Here is an 18,203-nt window from a genome sequence, read left to right on the forward strand (position 1 = left end):
GCAAAGAAGACTTTTTCAGTTAAAAAAGTCGTATTTGAAGGCAGCCGGTATTTGGACACCTGAGTGAAATTCATTCTTACCCTTTAAGTGCCAGCACATAAAGACCTAAAGCATGCCTTTCTTGTAACTTGAGAGATGGTGATTTGAGTTAAGCCGTGTTAGACGCAGAAAGGAATGAGTTATAAACTGCAGTTTGTTCTTTGGGGTAGGTGTGGGATCCATTTTGGGCTTTTTAGGCAGACATGTTTTATATTTGATGTGGGCAGTTACAGGAAGCCAGTAAAGAGAAGGCAGTGAACAAGTGATTGTATGAGAATTGGGGAGATCCGTTTTTGGAACATTTGCAGTAGCCGGTTGCAGTAGTCCAACCTCAAGTGAATGAACAAGCATTTAAATGGCCAGATATGTAAAAGGGAAATCATGCATTACCAATCATATATAGATTTAAGCATACAGTGTTAACATTTGTGTGGATAGAATGTAACTTAACATACATTTCTACTTCCTTTTTAATGTCATCTCACTCTGTTGTATTATGAAGATTTTGAAAAGGTGTTGTGATCTTTTTAGTGGTTTGTAGCAAGCAGTAGGGCTGTGGGATGCAAGTTTGATGATTTGATTTCAGCTCCAGGTGGTAGTGAGAGGCAGGATGTCTTGGATGTCATCTGTTATATGCTCGTTCATTTTTCTCCCTTGCTTTATCAAACTAAACCTCTAAAAACAAAAGAAATATAAGAAATAGAAGTCTCTTGATTTGTAGTGTCAATGAAGGAAGGAAATTATATATTGTGAAAAACCTATAACAGCTTGTCTTAGCTTACGTTTCATGCGCTGTTTTGAATATTAACAACATTCTACTCTCCAGGTCTGTAGCTAAATTAGAAAAGAACATTCTCAGATAATGACCATACTCGTCCTCTCTCTGTCCCCTCAGTAGACCCACGGCCACTGCACCGTGAAGATGCCATTTTCATCACCCTTGCATCTGTCTCAGTCGTAGCTGTACTCGTCGTGGCGGTCTTCTTTGGCTACCGCATGCTGACAGGTGAGATGGATTACCTACTTCAAGACAATGGACTTAATGATATTGATATTGTAATTTGACCTGTGTGTGTGTCTGTCTATCTGTGTGTATGGCTTTTCAGGAGATCGTAAACAAGGTCTGCACAACATGGACATGATGGAGGCAGCAACATCTGAGCCCTCTGTTGATTTAGACAGTCTGAAGCTGCTGGAGGTAAGCATCTTGACTTAATTCCCAACCTTCTCTGTGTACTATACAGTTTATTTAAACTCTTTCATTGGTGGTCTGTTGCAGCTGATCGGTCGAGGCCGCTACGGCTCTGTTTACAAAGGCTCTCTGGATGAGCGTCCAGTTGCGGTAAAAGTCTTCAGCTATGCAAATCGTCAGAACTTTGTCAACGAGAGAGCCATTTACCGAATACCCCTGTTAGAGCACGACAACATAGCACGCTTGATCGTAGGAGACGAACGTCTGACGTCGGACAGCCGTATGGAGTACCTGCTGGTGATGGAATATTACCCACATGTGAGTACTGATCCATTAGCCACTGTACACAGCTCTGACTGGATTGTGTAAGATAGTATAGAATTTCCTTTGCTTACCTTCAGCTGACCTTATCTCTTTGCTTTCATTTTAACCACCTCTTAATATTTTTGGCCATGATAAGAGGGGAGTCGAATGTCCTGCCGGTAACGCAACTATCTGGGTCGGTATTTATATAGATGATTCAGTTGTTAGAGCAGGCAGGCAGTAGGAGAAGGTTGTGCAATGTATCAGCTTTTTGTGCACACTCTCTCTCTCATTTCTCTTTCTTTGTCATGTCTTTGTTTTGAGTTAATGATAGCTCGCTGCATCTGAATAGCTGAATTGTTTCTCCTTTATTTATCTTTCTTTTTAGACAACCTACCACTGTCACCTGTCCTGTTGATCAAACAGTTTCACTACCCACCCCTTAGACAAGTTGGATTTAGGTCGTATGTATGCTCAGACAACAGTCGAGTGTTTCCTGACTCCTCTGATCTAGACAGCAGCACATTCTTGCACAGTGTAACATGTTACAACAGGCACACCTGTCTTACATGTGTCTCTGGGTGTGACGCAGGAATGAATGTCTCTACCGTTGTGTCTGAACAGACAGACATTACGTTGTTCTCACTGTGTCTTGTTTGGTCTTGTTTCACTCCACTGCTAATTATTTACCTTGGGTGGAATAACATTAGTGGCTTTAAACTTGCACAGAGTACTTAAAGGCAAATGTTTGGATTTCCTCTCAGAAAAAAAACAGCTCTTAGACTGATTAAGAGGACTCTAAAGACTTCTTACAGGGTAGAAAGTGTGCCTAGTGTGGTAAGATGTGGAGCCAGTGGTTTTGTGTTCTGTGCACTTGCACTCCAGAATTGACTGTTGTTGATAACCATTAGCATGCTAATTACTGTAGTCATTAGAAAACAAATATGTATTGACTTGATTTGATTAAAATCAATGATTTGACCTTTCAAAATAGATTTGATCATTATTTAGCATATTGTGGTAAGGACCTAAGACTCATTTTTGCAGGAATATCTGTTCCTGATCAAATTCACTGCATTAAATTGTTTGTCACAACTCAATTAGTTTAGAGGTGTGTAAAGAAATATCTTATGTATTAGCATTAGCATGATATTAAGTTCTACACCATGATCCCTATTAGGACCATTGTATCTTAAAATGTTGATGACGTGTGTGTGTGTGTGTGTGTGTGTGCGCGCGCGCGTGTGCTCTTGTAGGGCTCCCTGTGTCGGTACCTGAGTCTTCATACCCTAGACTGGGTGAGCTGCTGCCGTCTTGCCCATTCGGTCACCAGAGGACTGGCCTACCTACACACCGAGCTGCTAAGAGGAGGTCAGGGTCTCCTTCAACTTCTGTACACATATGTACATCATTTTAATAATACACGTAATATTTTCTTACATTATGGTAAATAAGAAGGTTGAAAAAGCTGATTAAATTTTGTAAGACTTCAGATAAGACTCAAGTGTCTTTGCTCTTGTTTCATGAAAGCATGCGGCACAAATATGTTGTTTTACTGTTTGGTAAAGAATGAAAAGATTTGATTTATGATTTATTTAACTACAACAGCTCCTTAGTTCCCTCTCAAATAGTTTGTGTAACTTTGTGCCCGGATTTGTTTTGTTTGCATCTATGTGGCCATGTAGGCTCTCTGTAATCTTTAGAGAGATTTTTACAGAGTGAGCAGGGCATATAGTGGAATCCACCCTGTTTTTTTTGTGGTTGTTGCATGCTTCTAACCACACTGAGTTGAAAAATGCAATGCAAATCTGCCTATGGGCTGGCTGTTTGAAGCCACCTCAGGGACAATCTGATTTGCACATCTAGGTCAAAGTTTTGTTTTGGGCCTTTTTTTCTTTCGAAATGTGATTCAGGCATTGGATCTTTTTTTTTTCCATGACGTGCCATTTTATTTGAAAGAACAGTGGACTTCTTGTCAAGTCCCAAGTAGTAGCACATACCACGAAGCAGGGAAACTTGCATTCAGATAAGCATTATGTGTCGGTTGTGCTGCTTATTAGGACTAAGGAAATAAAAGAAAGCGTCTTCAAAATGTTAACAGCTTTGCAGTCACCTGGTCTTTAAAGGGCCAACAGCAGGAGCAGTACAGATAAGATGGGGCTAATTTGTGTGTTTTGCTCCTGTAGTTGCCCTGGTAATGGCAGTGTGCCAGAGAGCTGCAGCAGGATGCCTTGCTTACTGGGTCTCCGTCTGGCACAGCTCTGTACTGACTGACACACACACACGCATACACACTCTCTCTGTCTTTCTCCCCCTCCCTCTTTCCCTCCCCCACCTCTGACTTCATTAAAGCCTGAAGTTCAGACACAGTAGGGGTACATGGCCATTCACTGCCCTTATATAAACTGCTTCAGTGCCACCTGGTGGCTGTCTGAACAATGTGTATCTTCCGGGGCCAGTTGAGTTTTTGTTGCATTACTGCATTGAAAAGGACATTGTTTCTCAAAAAATGTCTAGCAACCTTTACATAGAAATAGTGCCTAATAAAATTTAAGTGGCCATGTTTTGCTAGGAGTAAGAGATGAGATGTTCACAAATGGCACTGTTTTATAGCATATATAGTGAGTATGTTTAATGATTATAAAGGTTTTTTTACACCTCTTGTATTAGGGGTTTGATTCCTGCCTCTGCCCTATGTGTACAGAGTTTGCATGTTCTAATGCTTTGGAGGTTTCCTCTGGGCATTCTGGGTCCCAGGTTCCCCATGACCTTGTGTATGATAAGCGGTACAGGACACCAGTGAATGGTAGTCAAATACACTAAAATCTCTGCTAACATTTATAATGATTTATTAAGATCCTAGTAAATTAACACAAATGTCACATACTGTGGTTAATGTGATACAAAGATTTAGCGTATCCTTAATGGACGATATAACACTGTGCTTCGCTATAACAAAATGTAAAGCTAAAGAAACAATTTACTTCCCGTGTCAGATACATATAAACCTGCAGTTTCACACCGGGACCTGAACAGCAGAAACGTTCTGGTGAAGAATGACGGCACGTGTGTGATCAGTGATTTCGGTTTGTCGATGAAGCTGACGGGAAACCGTCTTGTTCGACCTGGAGAGGAGGAGAACGCTGCTATCAGTGAGGTATGCTATCAAAATTAATTTGCAAGTGTGATTTTCAAAAACACATTCCAAAAATGTATATCTTAAGATTACACACACACACATTTTATTGTCTATTGTGCTTTTGTCAGTTCAGAGCTCATTCTGAGGTGTTTTATGCAAATATACTGCCATCTCCTTTTTCATACTAGTGTTGTGTCCCTGTGTAGGTGGGTACGATCCGCTACATGGCCCCGGAGGTGCTGGAAGGAGCAGTGAACCTGAGGGACTGTGAGTCTGCTCTAAAGCAGGTGGATATGTATGCCATTGGCTTGATATACTGGGAGACCTTCATGCGCTGTACAGACCTTTTCCCAGGTGAGAGCTAGAAGCCTATACAGGCTAAGAAAAATGGTTGCAGCATGACGTGGACTACTTTAGGAGTTTTTAAATAGTATGATTTATTCTATACCAGGGATATATAGGTTACAATTTATCTAAGATTCTTTTACAAAGGTCTGTATGAGCACATAAAATGAATAAATGGTAAAAGTTATTTAAAAAGCTGTATTGTAATGTATTATTTAACTATTGATCATTAGTTTATGTATAAAACATTTTAAATTGATTTTGGTTCATAGCAGTGCTTCCATGTAGCCAGTTTTAGCCGTATGGACAGTCACTGAAAGTCTTTGTGATCTTTAAACAGTGTTTTTTTCATAGAGTTTTTGTTTTTGTTAGAACAATCCACATCATCAGTATGCTAATCTAAACAAAGAGCCTAAATTAATTGAAAATGTATAAAAGTCTGTTAAAAAAACACTTAATGTTTCTCACCATGTAGTTAGATTCTGGCCTGATACTTTCAGCTAAATAATTGACGTAATTGCACATGATTGAGATAAACCACAACAGAGGAGAGAACTACTGCAGAGTCCAAGCTGCCTGTTTAAGAAAACTAGCGATTGATACATTGAGCAATTGTACTACAGTTGAAATACTTTTATTCCCCATCCATATGATGGTCTCCTAGTTGTCAGTCTCCTATTTAAGGCTTTTTGAGGTTCAGCCTTAGTTACCTGCTGGCAAATATATAGTGTTGTGCATTTTGTGGTGGGTTGAAGCCAGTGTATAATTAATCCTCAGTATTCATGAGCTGAACCTGTACACACATTCACTTCTCACTTTTGGTTTTAGAATATTTTATAAATCATGTAAGACGTTATATGTTTAATGTTTATAACCCTGGGTGTGTTTGTGTGTGTCTGTTTCCAGGAGAGACTGTTCCAGAGTACCAGATGGCTTTTCAGGCAGAAGTAGGAAACCACCCATCCTTCGAGGACATGCAGGTTCTGGTATCCCGAGAGAAACAGAGGCCAAAGTTTCCTGAAGCTTGGAAAGAGAATAGTCTTGTGAGTATGCATGTGTATTCTGATCTGTTTGTGTAAGAGAAACATCCTTGTTTCTGGAAGCCCTGTATACATCAGATCATCATAGCAACTCAGCATGTGAATTGGTTTCTTTCAGTACCAGAGTTTAAAACACTCTCAAATGACTATCATAGGTGATCATAAAAATATCAAGTACAGAAGAACGCTAGGAATTATCATGGTTTTGTGTACACATTCCAGAGTCATATTTTTTTCTGAAGTGGGAGTTATTTCATTACTAGTTAACAGGGGATGATTGTATACGATTTTAATCTTCTTTTCTCCTCATATCTCTTTATTAGGCTGTTCGTTCACTAAAGGAAACAATGGAGGACTGTTGGGATCAGGATGCAGAGGCTCGTTTAACGGCTCAGTGTGCCGAGGAACGCATGGCTGAGCTGCTCCTTATCTGGGACAGGAACAAGTCAGTCAGCCCCACTGTCAACCCAATGAGCACAGCCCTTCAGAATGAAAGGTTTGCTAATACATGCAGTCATCTGGGCTGTTTGTGACTTCACCAGTGCTGTATAAAGTATTAGAAAGCAATACTTGAGTAAAAGTATCGTGCTAGAAAAAGACTTTGGTAGAAGTGAAAGTTACCTTTTAGAATATTACTCAAGTAAAAGTCATAAAGTATCTGATATTTACTGTACTTAAGTATCAAAAGTAATTTTCTGATATTTAATGTACTTAAGTATTTGAAGTAAAAGTAAAAAGTAAAATTTCAGTAAAATTTCATTTTCGGTAGGCATAAGAGGCACTTCGTCCGGTAGGAAGAATCTTTCATTCCAATTTACAGAAACATTTCTTGCAAATACGGCCAGGGGTGTATAAAGTTATCATCTTCACTCTGTTCACCGCTATCATCGGGGTGGTCGTCTACGACAGGGGCGGCTAACCCGCGGCTCTTTGCCCGGTTTCATGCGGCTGTTGCGTTCATACCGAAGTTTGTATTTGTGTCTTTTTAATATGCGTGTTCGCTTCGCTTGAGTTCAATACGGTAATTTTGTCAAACGCGCATGTGAGTAAGATGAAAATACCTCAAAGTTTCCCAGTAGGAGCAAGTTCATTTGAGTAAACAATTTGTGTCAAGTTCGCTCTCAAAATGGCAGGGAAAAAAAGGTGATGTTCATATGTGCCCATGTGTATGATGTGGTTCTTTGCGGTAACACAGTAAAAAATGTGGCTCTCCTTCTCTGACTGATTGGCCACCCCGTCCTACGATAACGGGAGGTCCTCCAGTAGGTGCTTCCATGGCGGTTTCAGTTGTGCTTCCGCCTCCTTTAGCAACATTACGCTGAAATAGAGTGTGCGGAGCGTAATGCAATCTAGGAGCAGTGATTTGCCAAACCTCCCTTATTGCAGTCTCACACATTTCTTCTGATTTTATTTTGTAGTAATGAGTAACGAAGATGCCTAGTGGAAATATATCAGAGTAAAAGTATACATTTTATCTAGGAAATGTAGTGGAGTAAAAGTGAAAGTTGACAAATTTAAATAGCGAAGTAAAGTACAGATACGTGAAATTTCTACTTAAGTATTTGTACTCCGTTACATTGCAACACTGGACTTCACATTAGCAAATTTCTGAGAGCACTATCCAGTTGCGGTGTCCATTTTGCTATAGATGACTATTTATGAATGAACTATGATCTTAAACTAGTCTTTGAATGTGTGAATATGTGATGGCTACTGTTTTAACTGTTGTTTTTTGTCTCTTTTGTAGAAACCTCACCCACAGTCGGAGGGTTCCAAAGATGGGGCCTTACCCAGACTACTCCTCCTCCTCATATATTGAGGACCATGATGGCATGGTAAAGAACCTTCCTGGAGATATGTCCACCTCAGGCACGTCCTCAGTAAGTGGCATTGGTTTGAGTGGACCTAGCACAGGAGCCTCAGGAGAAAAGAACAGGAACTCCATAAACTATGAGAGACAGCAGGCCCAAGCACAGGCACGTCTGCCAAGCCCTGAAACCAGTGGAACCAGTCTATCCACAAGCACCACCACCACCACAGCGGGTCTCACCCCAAGCACTGTCATGTCCACCATCTCAGAATCAGCCCCATCTGAAGAGGCTTTAGCAGGTCCAAGTGTGCCTGTCTGCCTGCAGCTCACCCAGGAAGACCTGGAAACCACCAAGCTGGACCCCAAGGAGGTGGACAAGAACCTGAAGGAGAGCTCTGATGAGAACTTAATGGAGCATTCTCAAAAGCAGTTTAGCGCTCCTGACCCACTCAGCACAGGCAGCTCCAGCCTTCTTTACCCGTTTATAAAGTTAGCAGCCGAGGTGAGTGCAGGGGCCGGAGGCGGGCATCAGGCTGAATTTGGAGCAGGAAGTGGTGCCACTCTTGATGCTCCACCCGTTATGTTTCCTCTTCCAAAACAACAGAATCTCCCCAAGAGGCCCACCAGCCTCGCCATTGCCACCAAAAATCCCAGCAAGGAGCCTTCATCCTCCCGGCTCAAGTTTGGCAGACACAAGTCCAACCTGAAGCAGGTGGAAACAGGTGTGGCCAAGATGAACGTGGTGGCAGCAGCAGAGCCTCATCCAGTCATGCTAACTAATAATGGGCCAGGAGTAAGAAGCGGAGCTGGGGTGCTCTTGCATAATGGATTTGCAGGCAGTACAGGTAGTTCCAGCAGCACCTTTGGTAACACAAACCCAGCTGGGCCACAGGGTGAGGGAGGTGGCCTGCCTTTGCTCCAGAGCCAGCTAAGTGGGGATGACCTCAGGCTGAACATCAGCATTAACTCCAGTCCTGACGAGCACGAGCCCCTGCTGCGCAGAGACCACACAGGGCGCACAAACTCCAACAACAACAACAACAGCAACATCCACATTGCAGTTTCTTCTGCACCAGGCACAAGTAGTGCAATACCTGCAGGACCGGCTTTACCAGAGCTGCAATTACTGCAAGAGAAGGCAGAAGTCCCACTGAGGCAGGACAAGCCCAGGAGACCAGAGAGACCCAACTCCCTGGATTTGTCTACCACTACACAGGACTTTTTAGTCTCAGGTGAAGCTCTTGTTTCCAATTTCAACTTATTTTCACATTTCACCATCTGTTCTCTGTCCCTGGTTGCCTTGCATGTGTTTTCTGAATCTATGTGGTTACATATGCCATTATTAGAGTATTTTGTGCTGCATTTTTTGGTTTATGAATTGAGGGAGAGGGATTGGTGAGAGAATGACAGCTGTTATTATGTACGGGAACTTGTTTTGCAAATGTTTCACAGTGTTAAATGTAACTATTATTGGATAAGACATGTAATTTACTATAAATGTATTGAAGGACACTCTGGACACTATAAAAATTGGGAAGTAATCTTTGGGGAAATTGATGTGGTATAACAGGAATAAGTGTTGGGTTAAATGTTTTAGTTCAGGGTTGTAACATTTCTTTCACATCGCATTAAGCAGCCTCACCAAACCACTTTGTTGATATTTTTACATTACTATATTGTTGACAGCAGACCCTGTTGTGCCTTATTCATACACAATGAAAGGCATAACCAGTAGAAGAACTGGGAGAGGATATTAGCTACCCTCGCTATTCCTAAACATACTGGCATGATTAACCAGAGTAGTTTATTTAACATTAGTACATGGCTTACAGATATATGTAATTCATCATTTTGCTTTTATTCTGCTGGTACATTGACATTTACTTCAGGCCTTTTTTTTTTTATATATCTTTTATCTGGAGTCTTGTCTAAGAGGCAGAATTGTTTTTGGCAAATAATTTCCATATTTTCATCTGTTTTTCGAAACTAGATTCTATCCTTCAGATGCAAGTGAATGAAGTATTTTCAATAATTGATGTACAACCTTTTTTTTTTTGCTGTTTGAACACTGGTCGAAGTTCTTGAATTGTCTTTCCACCGACTCTGCTACAGTAGAGATTATCTGAGTGGATAAATCTAACTTTCCGATTGGACAAACATGGTACATTTAAAAGCCTGCCTACTCGTACATTTAAGGCAAACAGATCAGTTCTGCTAAACGATCAAGGTGAATATTATGATGCATCATGTTTTCCTCTTTGTCACATCTCCAAACCAACATTCCAAGTCTCTGGGGCCTACTGGCAACAGATATATCCATCTCCATCTCCCACTGCTATCTATTCTCTTCTCTGCCCCTAACTCCTGCTCTGTCTTTACTTTTCTGACCGAGTGTTCGTGCCAGCATGCCCCATAAACAACAACCTCTACATATAGTCTCCTCCTCTAACTGGCCAATTAGCACTACCGCTTTATTCAACAAGAGAAAGCTGATATCTCTCTCTCTTCCTCTGTCCCTCTTTCTCTCTGTTCTTTGCTCTTATTTGTCTGAAGTGGAAAGGGAGGGGAACCTCTCTGGGCTGATAAGGATTTGGAGAACATTATGTCACAGTTGTAAACAACGGGAGATGGGAGTGCCATACAACAATACCAAAACAACATGGCACACTTGTATGGAGCAGGAGGTTTATGCGAAAGATTTTAACCAAAGATAGCAGTGGTTTATTCATATTAGAGATGGTTCTACTTCTTGTTTAGAGCATTGTTTAGCAGTGATTTGAACACCTATAAAAATCATTTACTGGTTAAATCTTGAACCACCTTTTCTGTCAGAGTTGGGTGGAAAATGGAGTGACCAAATGGTTTTATTTTTTTGTCTTTTACTTTTTTTTTTTACAGGCTTCTTTAAGGCTTGTTTTGAGCTTTCCAATTAAACACGGGAAGGAATATCCACTCCCTGTAATCAGACAGTAGTTTCAAGCATATAGCGTGATGACAGGCAGATGCCTGCAGTCAGAACACAATACATAACCTTGATTACTATTTTGACGCCAGTGAACTCCATTAACCGTAACGTAGATGTGTGTTTTTTCACATGGTAGCTGAACCATTATTTAAAAAAAGGCCTGACTAGAAATTATGCATTTGGAGTGATTTATGTGGCACTGTTGCACAACCCTAACCCTAATGCAATATTAAGGATATTATTACTATCATTATGTCCTTGAATTTATTTTATTTCAGATGACATGACTGCTTGAACAATGTTCATTCTTTGTATGATCCCTAACTTCAGCATGTCACAGGAACATTTAGATTACATTTTCTTAAAATGTACAAATTTCTTTTAGTTTAAATTACTTTCTTTTTCTTTAAATTAGTATTGTTACCATAGACATTTAGCCCAATGGTATTTACTGTATGCAATTGCTGCCATTTACTATAGTGGAATAAATATGTAACTTGGTTCACAAACTTGTGCAGTTTACTAACTTCCCCTCTCTCTTTCCTACAGGTGAGTGCTCCTCTCAGGAGGGAAAAGCTGCATCAGCTGAGAAGATAAAGAGACGTGTGAAGACACCTTACTCGTTGAAGCGGTGGCGCCCCTCCACATGGGTCATCTCTACAGATACGATGGATGGAGAGGTCAACAACAACGGAGCAGGTGGAGACCAAGGTTCAGCAGGCGCTACTCGCTCCAAGTCCAGCACTGCCGTGTTCCTGGTAGGAGGGGGAACCGCCACGGCAACCCTCTCCTCTGACCCGCCTGGCATGACCTGCCTATAAACTTTTACCATGCTGAGAAACGGCCGCAAGCAGCTTACTGATACTGGAGGGTTTGCAGCATGTTATATGAGGAAGAGAAAACAGTTTTCTAAGATACAATTCGCAAGCACTTAACATCGTGGTATATCTTGAATTTCTCTGACCTTTTTTTTTTTCTTCCCTTTTTGAAGTAATTGCTTTAAACCGAACCCAGCTATGCAGCATCATTGGCTTAAAATGCTTCCATTATTTTGTTTTGCCTTTGTAAATCAAAGTATGATTGTGTGGCTGGTTGTTTGATAATTACCTTCTTATATATGTTGCACTTTTTGTTTTTGTAATCATGATCTTAATCACGTAGTTACGTCTGATTTCTCGGACCTTGTTTAAATCTGGTCTTAAAAAAAATGACAAAAAAAAGGGGAAAAAAGGAAAATGACAATTTGTTGATTTAACAATCATTCTAGACTGCTTTTATGGACATAAATGAAATCTAGTCCATATAACAGTTAATAGAAATTGCAGTGGTCTGTAAAACCTTTGACTGCAATAGAAACTGTTCTGTTTTATGCATAGTACATTCAACCGTTTGTTGTATGTAATATATACACGTATTCCTCGTTTTTTTTTTTTTTTTTTTTGTATTACATTCTGAAACGTGCAATAGGCTTTAGCTTTGAGGTGCTCTACAAATACTTTTACATTTTGTTCGATATGTTGCAGCATTTTCCATTTGTTAACATAATGTTGTAAACTAAACGGTGCACTTACCTGCAATCTTCTATCCTTTTAACCTTCGCTGTCTGGAGCTATGAAACATCTTATGGATGACAATCCCTTCTTATCAATCTCAATCTTGAGAGGGAAAGTTATAACCATTTTTTAGGTGTATGCATGTATGTTTTTCTCCTCTGTTAGAGGTGCACAACAGCAGAGAAGCTTTGAAATTCTGCAAGCTTTGAAGGATGGAGGATTTACAATTCTGTTACAATCTGAATCAAGTTCTATCTCAGCCTGATCTCTGGAATAATGTTCTATAATAGCTGAGACTGAAGTACATACTTACACTCATTCGTTTGTTTTGAAAAGACACACACAAGGTTGCTGCAAGCGTGGATCTACAGGAGTGTTTATGTTCTGCATGAGGATCTCTGTAAGAGCACAAGATCAGATGTGACCTATGACTTGTGCAGAGGACACATGAGAAAATGGATAAGTGGCTTAACTTAGGTGTTGCTCTCTGCATTCCAGTCACAAACGGCACCACGGACACAGAGTATGTACTTCAAATGTCATTTATATCTCACGTTACACGACATAGACCTGGAACTAAATGTGTACATCATTGTGCATTTTACAGCTACTTTAGTTCTTTTTAAAATTACGTTTATGAACGATGGTAAATTGTGGTCATAATCATGTCTCAGATATCAGAGTAATCTTGAAATGGTGGTTAGCTTTTATTTCATTGTGTACAATCATAGGGAGGCTGAGTCTAGATGAATGGTCTGTATACATATGATGACGCGTACAAGGCTGTTACTTTGGAATCGAGATTTTGTGTCATTTTATTTACTTTTTTTTTTTTTTTAAACAGTGCCAAGGGCCAAACCTCAAGGCTGTTTGTCCAGATACTTTTTAAATGTTTATTATATTATTTTAATGAATAGCATCATATTGTGTCTCATGAGTTTGTTGCTAGTTAAAGGGCTGCACTGTCCTCCATCCCTGTGCTTCGGTGGTACATTCACATGTATGAGCAGTCTGAACAAATGTTGTAGGATAATCCTGACAAACTCTCTTTGCCACTACAATCCCTTAATAATGATTCTGTATGTTAAACATTGAATCAGTTTTTTTGTAATCATCTTTATTTTAAATGTACACTTCTTACATGCATCCTGCAGGCTCAGATATGAGGCATTCATATAATTACATAGTGTTGCTCTATGATGGAAAAACCTCTCATACTGCAAAGCAAACCTTGCCCTTATAGCGATCGACTTAAACATGCACACTTGCAAACTGTATGTTGTGTAAAAATCAAGTTATGCTCTTAAGCGAAAAATGTGCCACTAGCCACATGCCAGTTTGTTAAAGATTATGTATCATCTGGACTGGACTGTGACACAAAAATTGGCAAATTTGTTATTCAAGACAAGTATCTGTTTCACTTCCTCTGTCCAAGTTGTCAAAGCTGAAATGGTAGTTTTGTATGTATGTAATATAGCGTCACCGCTGTGGTGTAAATATACCTGTATAGCGTGCTTTGCTTGCACATATACAGAAGGCTCAACTGTTGCTGTGGGACCAAGAACAATGTTATAACACTGTGATATTTATCTCTAGATAAAATAGCACGGTTATGTCAGACAGATAAATGATTACTTATTAACTTTAAGTACATGCCATTTTCTTCACAAGACAAACAGAAGCAGTTACCGCAGTTAAAAACAAATGTCGCTTTGTTTTTCTTTATTTCTCAGCCCTTAGTTCGCAGTTACTGACATGCTGACCTTAAAATATATTTAGCCCACATGATTATTGGTGTAGAATCTGTTGGAGTCAAACCTCTGGTCTTCTTTTTCAATGATGTCACTCCTGTTTACAGCCTATTGTTAAAAGAACATTTACAGCTGCCCGTGTACATTAGACTAAAGTACTGTGTGTTTTTGTTCTTATTAAATTTGTGCATTATTGGTTTAATACTTTGGTTATCCCAGGTCACCTTGGAACATGATCTTAATGCATATATTTGCTAGTGTTGTGCTTTAGAGCAATGCACACAAACACAGTACATGGAGGTCTTCCTTCTTACTGAATTCTGTTCCGGTCTTAATCCAGCTGAGCTGATCCGGCTAATCGAGTACACTGATTATCTGGTGAACTTGTGCTGGATTAGGGCTATAACTGAATTCTGTAAGAAGGTGTGTAGAAAGAAGGTTAATGATTATTTCCCTCACTGAAACAAGGTGGCTTTGGTTATGAGGTTGTTACTTTCAGACTTCATTTAAAAAATGTCATTTAAACCCAAGTAGTGTTTATTTTATAACAAAACCTTGTCATCAACTGAAGCTTTGTCATTTATACCATATGAATAATAACTAAAATAGAAGTCTACTAAAGCATTTTTCTAATGATTTGTCATCCCCAAAAATGACTGAAAACAAAAAGAAAACGTGCCGTTTCATTTATCCCCATAACCACTGCAGCTCTTTCTAAATTCAGGCATGAAGATGCAAAAACATAGCAGTGTGTCATCTTCTTATAATCATCAAGTAACTAGAAAAAAGATTTTCTTTGTGTAGAATGAGAGAATGGAAAGTATCTGTTCATGATGGGCTTTTTTTTTCCCCTCCTTTTTCAGTCATTCAATTCATACTGATGCTAATTGCTCCACTGAGATCTGTGGCTGAGATTCTTGCAACAAAATAAGCCACTAAAATGTTTTATATTGCAACTTGTAAAGTAAGTGCTTTGAGAAAAGAACAAAAAAAAGCTACTCGGTTAAAAAGATATATGTTTAAATGCCATTTAGAAATAAAGCTTGCTGTACAACCCTGCATTACTCAGTTGATTAAAGACTATATTAAAGATGTCATGTTTCTTGTTTCCTTCTTAAACATGCAAACAACAATTAAGTGCTTATTATTAATGAGGATTATTTTCAGATGATGACATGTCGATGCGTTGTAAAAACGCTGGGAAGTGAATGACTGTAAATTGGATTTATTTATATTAATTAACAATAGACGTCTCCGCTTTTCCCTAATGAGCAAACTATAGGTGATGGTAGTAATGAAAAACCTCTTGACATCTCAAAAGTAAGAAACTTTGAGAGGAAGCGAAAGGAAATCCATCCCATCGCAATTATTAATCATTACTATTTCACAACTGAGTGCGCTAAAGTCAAGCTACACTGAGTGTATCATGAATCAGAGTCATGGGTTGAGCACAGGACAGCATTTATGATTACAGCAGCAGTTCTTTGCCGTATGCAAAGATGGTTGATTGTTCACAGGACAACAGGGTGAGACTTGAGCGTGAAATGTTTTAAAGAAGTGTAACTATTTCGACAATGGATGTTAGACTATCCACAGAAACAAAAGTTAAATCACTCTTACAAAAGCTCCAGACATGAATGTAAGAGAAAGGAGAAGATCCACAGCAGTGGCACAGCATTTTGACCACAGGAGGGTGTTGAAGCTACAGCATCAATGCAAAAGCACGTGTTCACCACAACAAAGCCATTGACAAAAAAAAAAAGAAACATGACTATGTTAATATCAGACAGAGATAAATACCTAATAATCTGTTTTACAAGTTAAGGTACTTAATCTGGAGACAGTGAATTGCAAAGCATTATGGAGGATTATACTGGGACACATCAGACTTCTCAATCATTTTAATGAAAATAAAAGGTCAAACGTGTTAAATTATATACTACATTGTGGATAATGTGCGTTTATAAGGTGACATGTGGTAGGACACAGAGCACCAGGGTTTATAGTACAGTGTTTCTGCTGAAGATCTACAACAGGCCTGTGCGACTTTAAAGGGTTAAAAGGATCCTCATAATCAGCCAATGAAAAGTTGTTTTGTGTCGAGGACTGTCCAATCAGAAGGCGGTAATGGGCGGGGCTTTGGCAGGAGTTGACGGTGCGTGGCTCACTGTGCTGTGTCGTTTACTTCAGGACGGTTCATTTGTGTTGAACCGACACGGTGCGTGGCTCACTGTGCCGTGTCGTTTACTTCAGGACGGATCATTTGTGTTGAACCGACAAGGTGCGTGGCTCACTGTGCTGTGTCGTTTACTTCAAAGCGGATCATTTGTGTTGAACCGACACTGTGCGTGGCTCACTGTGCCGTGTCGTTTACTTCAGGACGGATCATTTGTATTGAACCGACACGGTGCGTGGCTCACTGTGCCGTGTCGTTTACTTCAGGACGGATCATTTGTGTTGAACCGACACGGTGCGTGGCTCACTGTGCCGTGTCGTTTACTTCAGGACGGATCATTTGTGTTGAACCGACACGGTGCGTGGCTCACTGTGCTGTGTCGTGCAAAGAAACTAAAGCAAAAAGCCACACGCACGCTGCATGGAGTGACACACGAAGGATAAAAGAGTGTCCGCGAACTCCAACATACCTGGTGTATGTTCATCATTGATTTGTGTGGGGTTTTTTCGGTAGTTTGTGAGCGTCATGTCCCAAAGAGTTCGTAAAAACGGCTCGCCGACGTCCAACTGCAGCTCTGTGAGCGGCGGAGGTTCGAGCGGAGCCTCGGGTCTCAGCGCCGGGGTGAGTTTATTGAGCCGCCTGCTGCCCATGAAAGCCACCGTGCCGTTCCAGCTCAAAGCACAGCAACAGCTCCCCCTACCTACCAGGATGGCGCTGTCTAACGGCGGCGGCGGAGGAACCGGTGCTAACGTTAAATGCTGCAGCGACGCAGCCGGAAGCCGCCTGTGCGCTCCTGCTCGGTCCTCTTCCTCCGCTTTGAGTCCGTCCGCATCACCTACGTGTACCTCTTCCTCCCCCTCATCTTCCTCAGCACTCAGAAGCAGCTCCCCCGTGTCTCAGTGCCAGCAGGTCAGTGTGGCATCAGCTCATGCCAGCGTGCCTTCCTCCTTTACTGTGCCCTGTCACTCTCCCTCCTTGCAGCTCAGCTCACTGACGGACAATTTGGTGCTGACATCCGGCTCACATCATCCAGGGTCTTCCTCCTGTACCCCATCTTCTGCTTCCTCATCTTCCCCTTCAGCATCTTGTGGGCACAGGGGCAAAGCCCTGGCATCTGCACAGCAGGTCTCACCTGACAATGACAGACTGTCACCTGAGAGGATAAGCCCGAGCTCACCTGTACACAAAGGTAACTTGTCTGCTTTACTCATTCAATACATGAGTAGTGGGGGTTTTATTTTCTGTTCTATACAGATGAATCATCACTCATACATGCATTAATTCCATCTCGATCATTAAGGAATCATTAGACACTTTAACCATCTGTGGGGTGTTAAAAGACTGTTTAATTAATGTGGCATATTTGACTAACAGTTAATAGCCCGGATATCTTCTAAATAGGTTCTAAGCTAACTGAGAGACTTATTAATAGTCAGTATTGTCACTTTTCACGGGTTGTTGCAGAACACGAGTATCACATCTACGGTGTGACACGACAGTGCTGTGATCGTACGAGTATGGACGAGGTAGTGACTACAGAAAGCCTCGTCTGTAATCGTTGTAGCCGCAGTGCTTGTTTATGGTTTAAACTGTTGTGGAGTTTTAGATGGAAAAATAACATCTAGTGCAAGAGTGTCTGATCATTGGAAATGCTGTTTCGCAGATTTATACTGTTCTGTTACTCATCGATCCGAGTCAGTATGACTCCGTCAAACTGGCTGAACATAGCTTCTAACCTTAGCTGTCAGCCATCTTGGATTTATTTCACTAAACTTGATCTTTTGTTGAGTTTCAAATCCTCCCATTTGGAGTCCCTTAGTCTATACAGTCTCCCTATTTGGGATAATCAGTGTTCAGCAGCTTTTCTTACCTGCCTCAGGTGTGCTGGGA

At 40.7% G+C, this 18,203-nt stretch overlaps 2 protein-coding genes across 5 annotated transcripts in view; both read left to right on the forward strand.

Annotated features, from left to right (window-relative positions):
- The window catches only part of bmpr2b (bone morphogenetic protein receptor, type II b (serine/threonine kinase)), a 52,264-nt gene extending 37,035 nt beyond the window's left edge, over positions 1–15,229 (forward strand). Inside the window, exons 4-14 of one of the 4 annotated variants that reach the window (XM_060876717.1) lie at positions 935–1,045; positions 1,146–1,237; positions 1,319–1,549; positions 2,791–2,905; positions 4,239–4,340; positions 4,531–4,691; positions 4,880–5,027; positions 5,925–6,061; positions 6,382–6,554; positions 7,806–9,100; positions 11,383–15,229. In XM_060876717.1, the coding sequence (XP_060732700.1) occupies positions 935–1,045; positions 1,146–1,237; positions 1,319–1,549; positions 2,791–2,905; positions 4,239–4,340; positions 4,531–4,691; positions 4,880–5,027; positions 5,925–6,061; positions 6,382–6,554; positions 7,806–9,100; positions 11,383–11,654 (2,837 nt within the window). In that variant the 3' untranslated portion in view covers positions 11,655–15,229. The remainder of the gene's footprint in view (positions 1–934; positions 1,046–1,145; positions 1,238–1,318; positions 1,550–2,790; positions 2,906–4,238; positions 4,341–4,530; positions 4,692–4,879; positions 5,028–5,924; positions 6,062–6,381; positions 6,555–7,805; positions 9,101–11,382) is intronic. The other 3 variants (XM_060876718.1, XM_060876719.1, XM_060876720.1) reach the window with 3 other exon arrangements.
- A 1,079-nt stretch (positions 15,230–16,308) lies between these two features.
- fam117bb (family with sequence similarity 117 member Bb) overlaps positions 16,309–18,203 on the forward strand; it is a 31,733-nt gene continuing 29,838 nt past the window's right edge. The window contains exon 1 of the mRNA XM_060876722.1: positions 16,309–17,502. Within this exon, the coding sequence (XP_060732705.1) occupies positions 16,839–17,502 (664 nt within the window). The 5' untranslated portion in view covers positions 16,309–16,838. The remainder of the gene's footprint in view (positions 17,503–18,203) is intronic.

Source organism: Tachysurus vachellii, chromosome 8 (genome assembly GCF_030014155.1).
Source record: "Tachysurus vachellii isolate PV-2020 chromosome 8, HZAU_Pvac_v1, whole genome shotgun sequence".
NCBI lineage: Eukaryota > Metazoa > Chordata > Actinopteri > Siluriformes > Bagridae > Tachysurus > Tachysurus vachellii.